Source organism: Uloborus diversus, chromosome 3 (assembly GCF_026930045.1).
Source record: "Uloborus diversus isolate 005 chromosome 3, Udiv.v.3.1, whole genome shotgun sequence".
Taxonomy (NCBI): domain Eukaryota; kingdom Metazoa; phylum Arthropoda; class Arachnida; order Araneae; family Uloboridae; genus Uloborus; species Uloborus diversus.
The window spans coordinates 112,539,743-112,558,070 of record NC_072733.1 but is presented as its reverse complement, the minus strand read 5'-3'; the positions used below and the strand labels follow the sequence as shown (position 1 = coordinate 112,558,070).

Sequence of the window (18,328 nt, the reverse complement as noted above, 5' to 3'; positions counted from 1 at the left end):
CCAACTATTTACAATGTAAAATGATCAAAAACCTTTTTTTGTTTCCTCAATTTGTTGCTGGTCCCATAAAAGAATAGCACACTTAATTATTATTGGAAAATGACAGCTAGAGTATACTTTTTATGTGAAAAAATTACAGAGCAGTTGGTCTTTTATTTCTCGAGAAATCTGGAAGAATGTGAATTTTTGAAAGTGTTCCAACACTTTTGGTCACATAGTGTAGATAAATATACTTGTATCACCTTAGTAATAGACCTGTTTCATGGCTGAAAAAAAAACCTTTTTAAATTACTTAACAGAAAGTTTAATTACACATTTAAATGATACAAGTTAACTTACTTGTTACATTCTGATAAACAAATTTATTGAAATAAAAGTATGTAACAAAAAAATAAGTAAATATGTAAAAAAATAAATTTCTGCTCTGTATCAACTCAACAGTAAAATTGATTTTGACCTTGATTTTCTGAAAGTCATTTAGTTAATTAGGGAAAAATGTTTGGACGTGGTCATATGTTTCTGAAAAGAATGATTCATACATAGCAAGTGACCAAATATTAATTTAAGTGTCATGTCTTCTATTTTCTGGAATTCACCTTATACTAGTGTCGGATCAAGGATGAGCAAGTCTGGTCCTTGTCCCGGGTGACAGCAAATTCACCCTATTTCTGTGTTTGTTTCATTCAATCTCCATACAGAAACTTAAAGATTGGTAAGAGTAGAAATTTAAATTTTTTTTTTGCCCAGCTCAGAAAAATAGAACATTCAGCACTTCATTTTACAAAAAAAAAAAAAAAAAAATGTTAAGAGAGGCAGAGTAAGAATTTAAAGGTTTTTTTCACTTCACTTGCGAAAATATGTGTGTTGTAAACACTAAAATTTTTTGATAGAGTATTTAGTTATAAATGGAAAAAAAAAAATTGGAGAAATTCTTAATGGTTGATTATCATTTAAATATTTTTTTTACATACAATCTTAATTTTTTAATGAAAATCTAAAAGTATTTCTTAAAGAATGAAAACAATGGAGGTTTTCAAAATCTAAGTCATTAAAAAGTGTTTGTTTTAAGCTTTCTGTTATTTGGTGCACTGATTTCAAATGTGACGTCCATTTTTCTCAATAACTTAGGTATTTTTCACTAAAGAGGCTTAAACATATGCCCAAGAACATCTGAACACCTTTTTTTAACATCTTCTGGAAAAAAGATCTCTTAAATATTTGAAAGCGTTTTATTTACAAGCTAATTGATATAACCAAACAATTGGGAATGATTTGCTGACCATACACTAATTAATAAATCTTTAAGTCCGTAAGTGTTCTCAGTGTATATTCCAATGGTAAGCCAACAGCAACTTGATTTTCCACCTACCTTGTTATCTGTGCTTCATCTCCTTAATACCTTCATGAAATGTGTCTCTCTGTTCTTGTTAACAGACTTCAATTTGGGGAAAGTTGTTTAAAGCAGATTTTAAAAGGCACTTTTAAACTGATCAAACAACCAGTCTTAATTTTATTAACATTTTTCCCTTGATAGATGTAAAGTTGGTAGTTTAGGTTCCACAGGAATTTTTGACTTCTTTGAAAGCTCTCCATGCCTCTTTTAACTTTATAAAACAGATGTGTTAAAAAAGTTTCTGAGTATCTAGACCTACAAATAACTTTCGTTTATTTTTGGTTCAGTCAGTCTTGGGAACATGTTGCCAAAGTATTTTAAACATTTGCCTTCTTTTGATAGTTTTCAGAAATGGTGGAAGCAGCAGAACTTAATTGTGCTCAACCGAACCTACATTAACTACAGATTAACTACTGATTTTCTGGTTTTAATACTTTCATATGAAGTTACTCCTCTTTGGTCCAATGATTACTGTTCTACCAACTATCTCACTCACTCAAAAAGCAAGGCTACTTTGGGTATCCTGTTCGTTTACCATGAAGCAGTGAAAACACTTTTAGATCACCATATTTTCTGTCCATGTTCCTTATTGGTGAAAATCAAAGCTACATTCTCGCAAGATTTTCTCTGCTATGCAGAATGCCCTAATGTACTGAATCATACTTACTGCCATTATGCAGGCTGTTGCTTTGGTGAGTTTTGATAAGACATTGGGGACATTTTCAAGTTTTGAGTATAACGTGTTTAAAGATAACTTCCTAAGTAGTCTTTCATTGAATTTTTTTTCTAAATCATGCTATACAGCAGCACCTACCAGAGCTACTAGTGCTATCTCTTGCCCCAAGACAGAGGAGAGGTTCACCTACCATTTGTACCGGTAATCTTCAAATTTTTAATTTTGCCACATGCATCCCTTTGCTTCTCACTGCCTTAAATGCACATTAAAAATTCCTGGAGTAGGAGTCTATCTGTTCCCCTCAGGCTCTGCAGCTCACCTGAAATTAGCCTAATGGACAGATTTCATTGCATTCTGACCATTAAAATAGGATATTTACAAAGGGACTGTAATATTTTTTTTATATTCATTTACAGGCTAAGAATAATGAAGTAAGCAAACAAAGCATTAAGGAGTTTAAAAATACATATTATATTCAATATGATACATTGATTTTAGTTAACCCATTATGAAATAATGTAGTTTTATTTAAAGTGTTAATAATGCTTAAATATAAAGGCTGAACTCAAGTCTACGGACTAGATATTTCTGTGTGCAATGTGCAATATAAGCACCAGCTGTGTAACCCCAGAAAAAAAGGTGGCAGGAATATTACAGATGAGAGCATAAGTTAATAAAATCAAAGTTACTGACACTATCCCTTCAACCACGGGTAAAAACCAGTCTTGCATTGGTGTTATTGCCAGATCTACAATATTTTTTTCTCAAACGGGGACAAAAATTAAAACAACTGCTTTTACCCATTTTCCCTCAATTTTTAATGCTTTATTTCAATGAAAAAACCCCACAGAAATAGAACTTGCCGATATTCAGAAGTTGCCGCCTAGGGAGCAAGGGCCTCTGCTTGCTCCCCTCCTTGTGGTCCAGCACCTGTTGATGTATTGAAAACTAGCCTAGTATAGTGCTGAACAAATACAGTAACTTTGATTTAACAATACCCGATTTAACAATTTCCTCAATTTAATGATGCATTTCACTCGTTCAAATGTGACTACATTGAATGTCTTTGCTCCTCAATTTAACGATAACTTTTTCCAGTTCCTTTACAATCGTTAAATCGGGGTTATACTGTGCTTTAAAACTGTAATTTTTTTTACTATTTTCTCTTTTTTTTTCCAGGTTTTTGTGTCTTACATTCCAGCTATATTGCATCCTGACTCTCATTTGGCTGAAAGTGCTCTTCAAACTTTTGTTAGCCATTGTCAATGTGAGGATTGTTCAAAGCCTTATGGTGTATGGATGATTTTTATTTTATTTCTTGAGTGAATACCATAAGTCTTTTATATTTCTTGTCAGATAAAATCCATACATTTTAAAGTGTTTTTTAAAAATTTCACTTAAAACTGAAAAATTCTGGCCTGTGAAATATTTTAAGTGTTTTGAACATTATCTTATAATTCCTAATTTTTGCTCAAAAAGAACTTTTTTTTGTTTAGAAACCATTTATTTCTCTTTTTTGTTTGATAACTGCTTAAAGAAGCCTGTAGCTTAAGTAGGCAGAATTTTTAATTAATCAATATTCCACAAATTAGAGAAGCTGTTGGGTCATTCTGTGAAAAAAGTCATTTAATCCCAAAGTAACAGTTTCATATTTTATTAAAAATAATTTAAAATGATAGTGTTGAACAAAAACTTTCTGCTTAAAAAAGAAGCCCCACATATAGGATAATCAAGTGGTGCACCATTGTTTTGTTGAAAAAGCAATGGGTGACCTGTGCCATTTTTGAAGATGTAGCTACTAGATACTAGGTACATGCTAGCATAAATAATTTGGTGGCTCAGGCATGGCTTTGAAGGCGAAGGTCAATTGAAAATGCTGTTTTTAATTTTTTTGCTATATTTGTGTCTTTATGTGAGCAAAAACCATTAATGATCCTTGGAAATAAGTATAGAATTAACTACTCACCGTAGTATAATACTCAAAAAAACATAAAATAGAATGGATTACTCTTGGCCGTAGTTAAACTTGCTGCGTAACTCTGTATGCGATGGTCCCTTACTTTGAGACATAGTTGTAGTTATGGTTCCTGTGGTGTAGTTTTATATCCAGGATAGAAATCCATGACATCTAATTAACTTTTTAAATTACGTGATCCCAAAATTGATATTTTGAAACAAAAAGTGTCAAAGTTATGGGCCAATTACCGTATATGCCGTCGTGCAGCAATTTTAAACAACAGCTGTAATTATACTCTACGGTATCTAATTTTAAATTCAAGTGCGAAACCCATGGGATCTAATCAACTTGCTTAATTAAACAGTCTCAAAGTTGATAATTTTGAAATGAAAGGTAAAGTTTCAAGGTCAATTATGCTATAAGCAACAAGTCAGTAACTTTCAGCAACCGCTATAAATTAAACTCTATGTGGAGTTATTTTAAATTCAGGTTAGAACTTATGGGATCTAGTCAGTTTGCATAATTAAATTGCCCCAAAGCTATCAATTTTGAAAGAAATAATAAAAAATAATAGTTGATAATAGTTTTTTAGACTAGTAAACTATTTCTAACTAAAATCAAGTTATAATTGAATTCAAACCTAATATTAGAGTTATTTTTCAAAGGAGAAGATAAAATAAAGTAAGATTAATTTTTTAAGTGAGTCTTAGATGGTTAGCATCAAAACCATAGGACAGCTGACTTTCTTCTTATCCATAAGCTCACATGATTTTGCATTGTTCCCTGTAACGCAAAAACATATGTCTAAAAGGTTTTGTAAAGCTGTGCCTTCTTTTTTTTACATTATATTTTGTATTTAAGATCATTAATTTGTTTATGTATTTTAAAACGTTTGTTACTTATCAGGTAACCATACGACTAATGTAATAATGAAAACAGTTTAAAATGGTAGCATTTGAAAGAGGGAATAGGGTTGAGATAGCAAAGGGGTGTAAATATGAGGAGGGTGCTAATAGTCATTTTTATCTCTGGATTTTCCTCAGAGTTAAGATTATTTGTGCTTTTCTTTGGAACACGTTGCTCACTTAGAGTAGGGGTTGATTTTTGTCAGTTTTCAAGCGCAAACTGGAAAACATTTTTCTCATCTTCATTCTGCTTCATTAAATCCTCCTAATGGCTGGCAAAAAGCTCTTGAATGTGCTATTGGTTGAAAACAAAATTAAGAGTTTTTAAGTTTGTAGAGGAAAAAAGAAAGTCGAAGTTACTGTTCATTTCAAAATCCCTTCTTGTATTTTCAACAATAATAAAATGCCATCAAGTTATTACGAAAATCTATGATGAAAGAAATTGCTGAAAACTGAAAATTAGGAAGTTTGGTTCAGAAGTGGCTAACTATCCAGCTTAACACCTAGTAAGTAGTCAAATTGAATACCAGATATTGTTACATCACAACAAGGATGTAAATTCCAAGAAGGATAAATTGCTAATTGTAGTGAAAAGTGGTCATATGGTACATGTATATAACGTGTGTGTAAATGTGAAAGTTACTTGTATTTTTTTCAAAATCTTGATAACTCAATTTTTTTTTCTCTTCCCGGGAGATTACAATTATAAAGGTTGTGCTATAACATTTTATTTAGTGAAGAAGTTGAAGTTTTATAAGCTAATTGTTAGAGATGTACCGAGTACTCGGTAACTACTCAGTACTCGGTACTCGGCCAAATTTTGATCAGTTACTCGGCCAATGCCGAATAGTTGTAAAAAATGGAATATTGTTCAAAGCAGATTTTACAATTAATAAAATAGTGCAAGCATATAATATACTGCAATTTTTTACAATCCAAATTTACAAGTCAAATTAAAATTTTGAGAATAATGAAGTTTGTTATGCTTCAATGGAGTAAATCTTTTATTTTAATGCCCCAAAGTTAATGAAATTAACTATTAAATATACATTGTTGTTATAAATATAATAATATTATTAAAAAAAGGGCAAAAAAGGTAAATCGGGAAAATATGAATTATTATATTAAATGGATTTTTGCCACAAACAAAATTATTTATTAGAAGCATAAAAATACCTTTTCTTAAAAAATAAAACAACATTAAAAGCACAAATGTGCAGGAACACTGCAGACACGTGTTTTGGCACTGCAAGGAATGCTTTTTTCAATGCCCAAAATGTGAGCTTATAGATTTAAATAATTCGACGAAAGTCAGATTTTTTTATTCATTAGCTCACATTTTATGCACTGAAAAAGACATTCCTTGTAATGCAGAAACACGTGTCTGCAGTGTTCCTGCACCATTTGTGCTTTTAACGTTGCTTCATTTGCTTTTAAAAATTTATCTTTGGCGGACTAGAAGTATATAGATTGATATAATTTGTTTTAATTACAACTTGATTAATCCTACCTTTTATTTATTTCTTAATTTTTAATTTTAAGAATAACTTATTTGTAAAATTATTAACACAAACAAAATCTTTTAAATAATGCATAATTTAATTTCAGCTGGAATTTTTGTTTTAAAAACTATTATATGGACATTGAGGTCTACACTTCTATTCCAATGAGTTCAAAATTTGTTTTGTATGTGTTAGTGGTTCTTCTTAAAACATAATTGAAATTCATTGCTCGGTAACTCGGTACCCGGTCGAGTACTTGTTACTTGGCTACTCGGCCAAAGTGCGACTCGGTACGTCTCTACTAATTTTAAAATGAAAACCGTAATTATACTACTCAACAGTGAAGGTAAATATGTATTCTTTTAACCAGAAAGTGACCAAATAAAACTAGACAACGGTCTGTGTTCAGATACTATCTCTATATGTAAAGAGTAATTAAACTTATACAAAACTTAAATCAGTTTTTTTTAAATTTTTTACACAAAGTTGTCTTTAGTTCTTGAACTGATGGTGTGGTCTGTAATTATCCTGAACACATTTTGATTTGATCAGTCTGAGAAACGATATCAGAATCAAAAGGTAACTTTTTAGTACAATTTGTACTCTCTTACCACATCATGATTTCCTTTTTATTAAGAGCATATTTAAAAATATTGCTTTATTTACTGACTGCAAACATCAGGTGACTAAGCAGAGAATTGAATCTATATTATATATATATTAGGAAGGAAACATTTATTTGCGTTCTTTTTTTTGTTTATGTCAAAATTAGTTTTTTCCAAGTTAAAAGATTTTAAAAAATTACTTATCCCCTAAGATGATGAAGCGCAGCCATGGAACCGAATGTTCTAATATGAAACTTTGCCCTGGCCAAAGCATTTTCAGCAGTTAAGGTTAACTTTACAAAAACAGAAAGTATAAAATCCACATCGCAATATAACAACTTCAAGTTTTTAAGTTGGAGGAACAATGTACTATTGATTATCATTAAGAATGTAAAGAATATGAAATTATTAAAAGTAAGTGAAATAAGCAAAACACTAAATTTTAACCACACAAATGAAAATAAATGATACACACACAAAAACAAAGTTATAAACACAGTGTATATAGAATTTTAAGACAAGGAAATGAAGCAATAATGATCTATATATCATGCAATTATAATTTAAAACTCAGGCCAACAAATTAAAATTGATATTAATCCCATGCAACAAGTCTTGAAACTTCTTTATAGCACAGAAACATGTAACCCTAACTCTCTGTACTGACCATTTTTGTTGCAGTCTCTTAAAGTCTCAAATGAAAAAGAATGAATAAAAAGATGAAACAAGAAATGACATAAAAAGTATTTTTATTTCTCTTTCCATTACTCTTGGAAAAATAAATAAATAAATAAAATGCAAAGCAATAAAACAAAGGCAAGGATCAAAGGCAAACAAGATTAAAGGCAACTTTTTAAAGGCTATGCTCAGAGCATTGATTCATTGTTTGTTTACATTAATAAATCAATCCCATCAAAAAAATTAAAACAGCTGCCTGCACATGAAGGTCAAATACCATGTGACTCAAATGTGATAAAAGTTATAGCCATTCAGTGCCACCTGTTAACGTTTAAAAATTTAAATAAATAGTTCCGTTTTGAAAACTCATATATGCAATGCCAGCCTCAATGCCGCTGGGATAATAATGAATAATAAGAAAGGAACTGTTTCATGTGCAACTTTGGTCACAAACAGAAGATAAGAGTTAAAAATATTTGGCATTTTAGTGCTTAGGGGCTTAATTCTTTTGAAATGTTATTGGTACATTCTATATTTTGGTAAAATTAATTTTCATTTTTCATTTTTTCATGTTTATCTATGGAGCAAAATCATAAATTATTGTAAGTAACTTCAACTCTGTAGTAAGAAAGGAAATATGTTTTCATTTTTTCTCTTGTTTCTTAAATTGAGATAAAAAGTTTGATGCATTGGTCTGATTGCACTTGAATACAAAAGAATATATGGCAAAAAAAATTAACTGTTAAAAGAATATGGGTGCTGGAATGTGGGGTGCTGGAGAAATGAGAAGAGTTGAACATCCCACTTCTAGGTGTATCCAGAAAATTATGATCTAACTGTGGATCCCCACAAAAACTGACTGAATTTTAAGCCAGGCAATGGAGATGCATCCAAAGAAACAAGAGTTCAGATTCTCATCAAAAGATGACAAATTATGATATGGCAGTGCATTAGAAATAAAAAAACTGATTTAAATTCCTTTTATGTTCAAATTACCGCTCTTGCACAATCCAATGAAAGAAGAATATTTGTGTGAACATTTGACAACTTTAAATTCATGGAGTAGATTGTTTGGAATTTATCCACTTCAGCCTTTAAATAGCTCTTAGTTTGAAAAAATTATTTGCTATGTACAAAAATAAAGTAGCAAATGCCTTTGTGTCTAATTTATTCAATTTAAATATAAATTTTGATTTTCAGACATCAGTACTGTCCAAAGTATTGGATGAATGTAAGGCCTCCTCTGTTGAAAATTCTTCTAAACACATACTAAATATTGCTGCTGTTTTTGAAAAAGTTGGTCGTAAGTATCATTACGTTAAAAAGAAAAAGAAATAATAAGGCATGAGAATATTCTTCATGCCTTATTCATGTCACCAAATGGAAATTTTGACTGCCTTTTCCGGGATTTTAAACATATTGTTTCATTTCATATTAAAATGTACACTTCAAAAGATATAATTTCTTCAAGTATGATACATTTCTTGAAATGGACTAAATAAAGGTCAATTGCTTCTCCTTTATTTGCTGAAACACCATCTCAGAGTTATGTAACCAGGGTGCGTATCCGCCTGCAAAATCTGTATCAACCTGGAAAAGTTGGTGAACTTTTTCGACTCTAGGGAAACTTGGGAAAATTCCGAAATTTTCAATTTCTAAAACAGATATCTCTGAAATTTTTGATTTCTGAGGAGGGGATGGATTTTTTTTTTCTTTTTGTTGAACTGGAGTATTTTTGTAATATTATAAAATTTTAGGTTTACTCTTAATTGCTTTTTAATAATTTAAATGTTTTCTATCATTAAAAGAATACATCATAGAAATTGGGCATTGAAACTATTTTGTCTTATTTCTATTTTCATGCGCAATAAGTTTTTTTGTATAGTATCTATCTGTCTCTCTCTGTCTGTATGTATCAGGTGAATTTGTAAGTTTTCCAGCGCCGGAATGCCAGATCCAGTTGTATCCTAAGATGTGATCAACTTTCCATGAAAAGGAAATTTTTCCCTCTATAGCAGAACAATGCTATTTCCTCTGAGCCTTCCATGCCATTGCATATCACATTGTAATTTGTTGCAAGTTTTGACCAAATTTTAGAAGGGGCCTACAGTCCCTTTAGCTCTCCCCAACCCACCATTAATATGCCTTCAATTTATATAGAGTAATTTAACTATAATGTATATATAAATTCTCAAAAGTATTGAAGTATTTAAAGTCTTCAAAATTTCAGTTTTATCCAGTGTAAGTTCTGAACTCATAGGGGGAGAGGTTAGGCCTCTCAGCATCAGAAAGAAATAAAATATATATGATTGGTTTAATTTGAAAATAGAAGCTTTCAGATTAAAAACCTTGATTGCAGATCAAAACTATTTCCTCCGTGCTTTTCCATACCATTGCAGATCACAATTTAATCTGTTGTAAGTTTTGACCAAATGGAAGAAGGGGCTTCAATCACCGAACCCCCTCCTCCCTTTGATACACCGCTATATATAGTGTATATATATTTATTTAAATGTAATAAAAACTTTAAGTTGCAAAGTATTGCAGTACTAAACATCTCTGAAATTTCGGTTTTATCTAGTTTTAAGTTCAGGCCTAAAGTGTGTGTGTGGGGGGGGGGAGGGCTATAGCGCCTAATTTCCTCACATGAATCCTCCACAGACAACAAGGCTATCGAGAAGGCTTCGATGAAAGAAGAAATCTTTCACTTGCAAAATAATCTTGCAAAATAAAAAAAGTTGTTCTCCTAGTCGACAACTATCAAGGACGGATACAAGGGAGGAGCAATCGCTCCTCATTTGAGCCCTATAGCAACAATTTTTCAGAATCAGTCCTAAAACAAAAGTATAGGCCATCTTTGATGATGCTAAGGAAAGGAATGGGGTTTGAATCTCCCTCCCAAAAACTTTTCAAAGTTGAAGTTTCATAAAGGCAATTTTAGATGCTCTTTGGTGCTGTCAAGAGAAGGAGCTTGAAAGCCTTCCCCCGAGCATTTTGTAAATTTTAAGCCTTATAGACACAATTGTAGACAGCTCGGATTGTATTAGGAGAAGAAATGGGTTCACTGACTTTCCTGTGGTAATTTTTCAAAACTGCAGTTCCAAAAAGTGACATTTTAGACAACCTTCAATGAAGTTAGGAGAATGGGGTTTTGAAATATTCCCCAGAATTGTTACGGAATTGAATTTCTAAAAGCACAACTGCCTCTTTAAACCAAAAGTTAGGGAATAGGTTCAGAGACCGTTTAGGCTAAATCTTTTTATTTTAGTTGTTTTAAATAAAAATGAAGTGGCAGCCATTCCCCCTCTGCCCCACAAGCAAGTGTAAATTAGATACGTAATAAGGAGCCATTTATTAATAACATAAGAGACCTGATGGTGAGGGGGGTTGGAAAAATCTCTACATACCCTTACTTGGGGGGGGGGGGAGTCAAACCGATTCTTACGTAATATTTTCCAAGTGGATATTTTTAATTAGAAATTGAGCGGTCAAGCGGTTTGGCAGTGATCATCTTTCATTTGCTTCTGGAAGGTAAAAAATGTTTTTGGATGAGCTCTTTTTATTTGTTTTACAAAGAATGAATAGTGTAAAATATAATAAAAGAATCCCACTATGTATGGCATGTTTCATTTTTAATAAGTATCGCATCATAAACAAAAAAATGTTAAAAAATTCAGTCTAGATTCCAACTTTTTAGTAAATATTTCTTATCACAAAAGGATTTACTTCAATAATAATGAAATTAATAACGATTCCAGTGATGTAAGATTAGTTATTTTGTTATTTTGAAAAACGAAATGTAATCTTACTTAATAGGAGGAGGGGTTTGAAAAAACTTACGTTGCCTTACATGAGGGGAGGGGGAGCGATCTAAAATTGTCAAAATCATTCTTAAGTAATTAATGAAGGGCCCCTAAGAGATAAATTTAAAAAAATTAACTTGAATTCTGAAATTTTGAATTCAAATTATGTTTTCGCAATCACGAGTTGTGACAGGGCCCTACTCATTGGACTATTGTTTCTAGAAACAGCTCCTGTCCCCCTAAGCCTACTCCTCCTCCTGGGCGGTTATGTGTGTATAGTTGTGTGTGTATGTGTGGGCATGCTTGCGTGCATTTTTAAGCTTGTGTGTGTGCGTAGACCTATGTGTGTGTTTGTATGAGCGCGCCAGTGTGTAGGACATGGACGCCTTCGACCAGGATAAACTGATTCTAGGAGGCAGTGCTCGAAGCCGCGCTTGCAGTGGGCGGTGGTGCTGGTGTCCCTGGTTCAAGCTGAAAAAGGAACCAAACGCCAAGGACGGTCAAATGAAAGCAATAAGCAATCGTGATTGCTCAAAAAAAAACCTTCCCCTCCTTGAAAAATTTCCGGCTCTGACCTTAACGACTCTACTCTTGCTAGCAATCTTCTAAGTTAGAAAAACATTGAAAGTTTTATTTCCAGCAAAATGCACTTTCATATTGGCATCCTAAAGTGTTTCAAAAAGTGCAGTATACTCCCAATTATCCACGGCAACACTTTCAAAAAAAATTTTTTTCATTGATAATTAACTGAATATGGATAAGTGCACATATTTTAACGTAACAAGTGCAAAATTTACAATTATACATTCTTATTTCTATTTTTCCCTCGCCCTTCTAGTGACATTAAACCTTTTTAATTTTACTGAAAACTGACTAAATGATACTTTATTTTTAAATCAACAACACTTTCTACTTTGTCTTCACTACTTACTGGTTTTTAGACCTACCTTACTTAGATTTTTTATATCTTTACTTAGTACCTTAAACAGTTACTGAACCGGTCTTGAAAAAAAAAATCCTTTTTCCTTACCTTTGTGTTTTGGGGTAATGTGATTGATCTGTTGCAGTTATTCTGCTTGCACGATTTGCTCTTGTCTGTGTGGAGTCCGTTTGCATAATAAACAATCCTTTTCTAGTTTTACATACATTGTTATTGATTGAACCAATATGTGCAAGTGTAATTGATCTTTTTATGCCCTATTTGTATACAATAGTATCATTTTTAGCTAATTTGAGTATTATTCATGCATTAGCTTATCCGCGGTTACCGTACCACCTTATTCCACTTATAATTGGAAGTTTACAGTACCAGCAAAAAAAAAAAAAAAAAGGTTCAGAATATCTTTTACAATCTAAATAACAATCTCTAGAATTCCTGTGCAATTGATCTAAAAAGGCATGTGATGGGTTTCTGGAATTGGAGTTCAGTGACAGCAATCAAAAGTCCAAAAATACTTAAGTTTCATTCTCTGAAGAGGAAACGAACATCAACATATACTTTGATCTCACTGCAGACAGCTTCTTTTTTAAAAATTTGCAGACAGCTTCCTGTGTGCTTAGACAGCTTGACAATTCTCAGCTGAGATCTATTTTATTTTCATGCAGAGTAAAGTTGTGGTATTGAAGCATCATGAAATTCTTACTTTTGAACCCAAATTGCTCAAATGAGTCATGCTTTTCATGGCTAATATAGCTGCTTTTTGCCTGCACATAATTCAGCTAAGTATTTCATTTGAACTTGAGGAAGAATATTAGTTATAAATCACTTCAATGCAGTATTTAGTATCAAACTAGGCAAAATATTGAAGGTTTTAATTTTCAAAGACTCAAACAAATAGAAAATTTGTCAATTTTTTATATTTCAGTTGAAAAGTCAGTCTTTAAAATTCTTACTTTAGAGTTTTGGTTTTTAAATTTCAGAGGAAACCGGATTTTACTGAAAATTGTAAGTTTTATCTGGTAAAGTAAAACTTTAATAAAATTTTTAGTGGGTTACATTTTAACATTCTGCTTTCAAGGTGCAGTATTCTTCCTTTCTGGTTGTCAGCATTGCAATTAACGCCTACTGAGGAACAGTAAAAAAAAATTATTAAAAAAATAAGTTTTTTTAAATGAACACATTTATGTCTTTCCTTAATAAATACCTGTCAGTTCATTTTCAAAATATTTTATCTATTTTTTCTAGTTCCACTAACTCTTAAAGATGGTACAAATCATGTTCTGAGATGTCAAGAAGGAGTGTTAGGAAGTACACATATTCTCCGAATCAAAGTTTTAGCTTTAAAAGTCGTATTCCTTTCTAACAGCTCTTTGGAAGCAAGAAGTGACTTGCGAGCCCTACTTGAATGTATGGAGTATGTATTTTGCTATCACAAGGCATTGATAGCTTTATTTTGTGGTCTAAAACTATTTAAGTATTTTATTAAGTTTTATATATTTTCTGTGATTTCATGCTATTTTCTGCAATAGGGAGGTAAAGCACAGCTTGCACATATTTCTTTTTTGTCATCTATTGTATTTCAGCTTTATTGCACAAGCTTGCTTATTTGGTTTCCGTTGGAAAAGAAGTAAGAAAAGAGTCATTACAATGTGACCTTATTATTAGTATAATATCCAAAACACGTTTCTGCAAATATCTCAAAAGCTCATTTTTGCAGATACTGCTCTTTACCTTCCTATGCCATTATATAAGTAGATATCATTTCAGTGGCACAGGGAGAAATTTTCATGGGTAGAAGTGTCCTCATAAACACATTCTTCCATACACACTAGGGTGGTACTTATTTTTCCACTATGAAAATATTATCTTCTCACCGACTAATTTTGTTCTTTTGTGTTAGAAAAAAAATCAGGCCAAATATTAGCACATTTGAACATTATTTTGAGTTAGATCAACAGCTGTGAAGTTTTAACATATGCATACCTTTTCTGAAAAGTGGAATATGCTTAATTTTCCATTACTTAATAAATAGACCTTAAAACTTTTTTACGTTCACATATACAGCACTAGATAACATCACTGCACAGCCTACAAATACTTAAAAGGCCTTTGTTAATTTTAATTGTACCATTTTATAATAATATGCGACAGTCTTAGCTGTATAATGAACATTCTTTTTTTCACTTAGTTTATTTTTTAGAACTACTTTAGATTCATTATTGACACTAAAATGATCATAAAAGCCACAATATCTATACCCACTTCACTTGTAACTTCTTGGTCAGTCAGTTTCAGAATTGGTTGTTGTAAAATTGCTATCATTACATATGTCTCTTGGACATAGTTTATACTTTTTTAAATTAAAGCTTCAGCTATAATCATTACTGTTACAACAAAATCTTGCAAAGAGCAATAGTCCAAATGAAAGGCAAGCAGAGTGTTTTAATAAAACTTGGAAAGTTATTCAAAGAAGAACAGTGTTTTGAAAAACCAAAACTGATCAACTCGGCAAACCAGCTTTTATTTCTAAGCTAGACGATCTTATTGATGTTGCTCATGACAATGTCTTAACCAGTAAATAGGTACAGCAAGAAAGAAAGTACTTTTTAATAAATCTTTGGAAAAAGAGTGCGCTTGAATTAATGGTGGAAGTTGAAAATAAAACTGGATGTAAGAAAGAAAAAGGTTCTTGAAAGGGAAAAAAAGAAATGACCAAAAGCAAACAAAGAAAATTTTATAGTTATGAAAAAAGTTTGGTTGGAAGCTGTTTATGTTCTTGCAGGAACCCCAAAAAGTTCCAAGACTATTGATGAATTTTTTTATAAGGTGGTACTCTAGGGTCTGTCATAGAATCAAGCAAAGTGCTAAAAAATATACAGATATAATATTCAGTAAATTACCACCCATTAGCCAGGGCTAAAGCAGAAATACGTGAAATACACCACCAGCTCAGTCATTTCCAGCCAAAGACAGCAGTTTCGTGCTTATTAGCACTCATCAGCCCGGCATAGGAAAGTGACTGAGCTGGAGATGAAAAACATCTTAACACTAGAAAGACGGAAGCGGTCATTGTGACCGCAAACGATTTTCAAATGCTCATATTTGCTGCGTTTAATTTTCAAATTCTTTTTCCTTCATTGACTTTTCCTAACTATTTATTAAGATCTTACAACAGTAATTTTTTTCCCTTTAGGATTATTATTATAGTCGCTATAAATGTTTATACCTAGAAAGACTGACTATGGTCATTTTGACCGCTTAAGGGAACCTTTCTTTATGCACCCGTTTTCTTCTTTTTTCTCTTATCAGTTGTGTGTACTATGGACTATTGTTAGTTGTCAGGGTGAGTAATGTTCTTTTGAGCTTGAGTAGTACCTGCTGGTGAGGTTTAATTCTTTGAACTGTTAGGAAAATGCGAAACACCTGCTGGTTGCATAGTTTCAGTTTTCTGTTATCTGCACAGGGGCAAAGTTGAGGAAGGTAAATTTGAAAAGCATGTGACTGGACACGTGAAATTACTTTGGGTCTAAAAAGAAGTAAATATAAACAGAGATAAATTCCAAAAATGTTTGCTGGAATTCTTTTGTGCACAAAACATGTGCTTTGTTTGAAGTATTGATGTTTATTTTCTTCGGTGATAATGAAGTTCTCATTCACATAATTATCTTCATGATATCGAGAAGAACCATTGACGACAAGCAAAAATTATAGGATTATTAACTCCTGAAACTGCTGCACATCTAAAACAGATTATGGTTCGAATGAACAGTGCGACTTGTCTGAAGTGAAATATATTCCTAGCGATGAGAATAGTTTGCTTTCATGAGATTATTGCGAATATTTTTCGGAGCCAAGATTTGCAGAAAAGGATTGTTCTTCTGAGTTAGAATCGGAAAAAACCTCGCTAACAAAAATTGACGCTCAAAATATAAAAAGTAGTGAAAGAAAAAGGGAAAAATGACCGACGCCGAAAAAAAAGGGGGACAATTTCAAAAACTGAACTCCTATTTCTCCAATTTCCTCCAAGTCACCTCCACTGGTCAATTTTGCTGCATATAAATAAGTATCTACCACAGGAAAAGATTAAAATAGTGTGAAGTTAAATTATGCGGAAATCAAACTACGAGCATTTGTTCTAATTGCCAAAAAAAAAAATGTTAATGGCTAACATACAGGCGATGTGATAACATAAGTATTTCGAAATACTGTAAATTATAGTAATGTACGGTATCTTGCGATATTAAGATATTTTTTAAACCAAACACATGCATGGTTAATTATATTACTTGTTAGCTATTACATGCTAAAAAATTTTTCTCTTTTTGTACAAATTTGCTCTTTCTTAATGCCAATTGTGTAAAGCATGTGTATTTCACGTGATCGAACATAAAATTAAAAAAAAGCTATCTGAGACTTATTTGCAGACTATGTTACGATTAAATTGTTAAATTAAACTCTGATATGATGAAACAAATCTTTTCTATGGTTAAAAATCCCGAAAGGAGGAAATTTCCAATCTTTTAAGTATGGCGGTCAAAGTGACCGCTGCTCGTCTTTCTAGGTATACGCAAAACGCTGTCTTTCTAGTGTTAAGGAAGCCAAGAGTGCGAAACAAACTGGTAGCTAATATAGAATTAGCAGACCAGACGAGTGACCGAAGCAATGGTTCGGTTCAACTCGAAGATTGAACGCGAGGCAAGGTATATTCAGTAAATTACCGCCCATTAGCTAAGTTTCAACCTAATATACCTCTTTTGGAAAAGAGGAAGTGCCTGCCAGTTCTAGTTACTAGGAAAAGAATTCATCAGCTACTTCCAATTGTCAAGCTTTCATCTGGAACAGGAGAGGTACAAGCAGCAGCAATGTTTGAAGCTATTGAAAACTGGGCTCATATGAAGCAACATAAACGCAGCATGCTTTCTTGCAACGCTTGTCTAAGTAAACTAGTTATGTTCCTTTGTCAAGTCTGTTTAAGCTCACAACCAAAGAAAAAGAATTAGTAGATGTATGCCTTTTCATTGCACGTGTGTACATGAAAGCATGAACATCAAGACTTGAGGCTTCAAATGCTCTACGTAATGAGATGTTGCTAAGGAAGTTCTTGGTAAAATATACTACTACTTATTCATATTTCTTACAGTCAACCTCAATGTCTAAGTATTTAATTTCTTTGACCTTTTCTTTTTCCTTATTTAAGGAGTCATTTCAGTGTTTCTACCTAAACACATATGGAGAGTGCTATGTAAAAAGCAGCAAGTGAACTCTTAAACATATGAAGCTGAATGTTAAATCATTTAAAAATAAAACTTGAATGGTTTTGTGACTACCATGTCCATGTCACTGATCTAAATAGTAGGCCTCCTAGAAGGTTTTCTTTCTGTTGATTCAGCATTGTGGGAGGAATGAGAAGGCTACAAACATGCTAAAAAACAAACAACTAAAGCTCAAAAGTAGTGAATGTTAAATGTGGGAGTGTCACAAAATTAGGCTAAGGGTTTAAAGTTGATGAGGAGTACAGTGGTTCTACTATATATGATTAAATAATGCATGATTAAAAGTATTTACTTTCTGTAACAGGTTTTAGTGAATCACCTCCTACGAGGTACAATCCAAAAATTTGGGGACAAGTTGTATAAAATCTTACCCTGAATAGTTCACATCACCGAAGCACATCTACCTTCAAAATAGTCGCCTTGAGCGACTATGCACTTCTGCCAACGTTCGTATAACAATTGAAAGCACTCATGGCAGTCATTTTGCACAACCTCATGTAAGGCCTACGATGCAGCTTTAACTTCATCTGACATAAGAAGATGCGCAATTTTTTAACTGGGTAAAAGTCTCACGGGGCTGAGTCCGGTAAATAGGG

General features: G+C 32.4%; 1 protein-coding gene across 2 annotated transcripts in view; it reads left to right on the top strand.

Moving 5' to 3' along the window:
* Positions 1-18,328, top strand: part of LOC129218066 (uncharacterized) — a 186,552-nt gene that overhangs the window by 140,721 nt on the left and 27,503 nt on the right. For both annotated transcript variants that reach the window (XM_054852255.1, XM_054852254.1), the window contains 3 exons: positions 3,249-3,362; positions 8,917-9,019; positions 13,705-13,873. In XM_054852255.1, the coding sequence (XP_054708230.1) occupies positions 3,249-3,362; positions 8,917-9,019; positions 13,705-13,873 (386 nt within the window). The remainder of the gene's footprint in view (positions 1-3,248; positions 3,363-8,916; positions 9,020-13,704; positions 13,874-18,328) is intronic.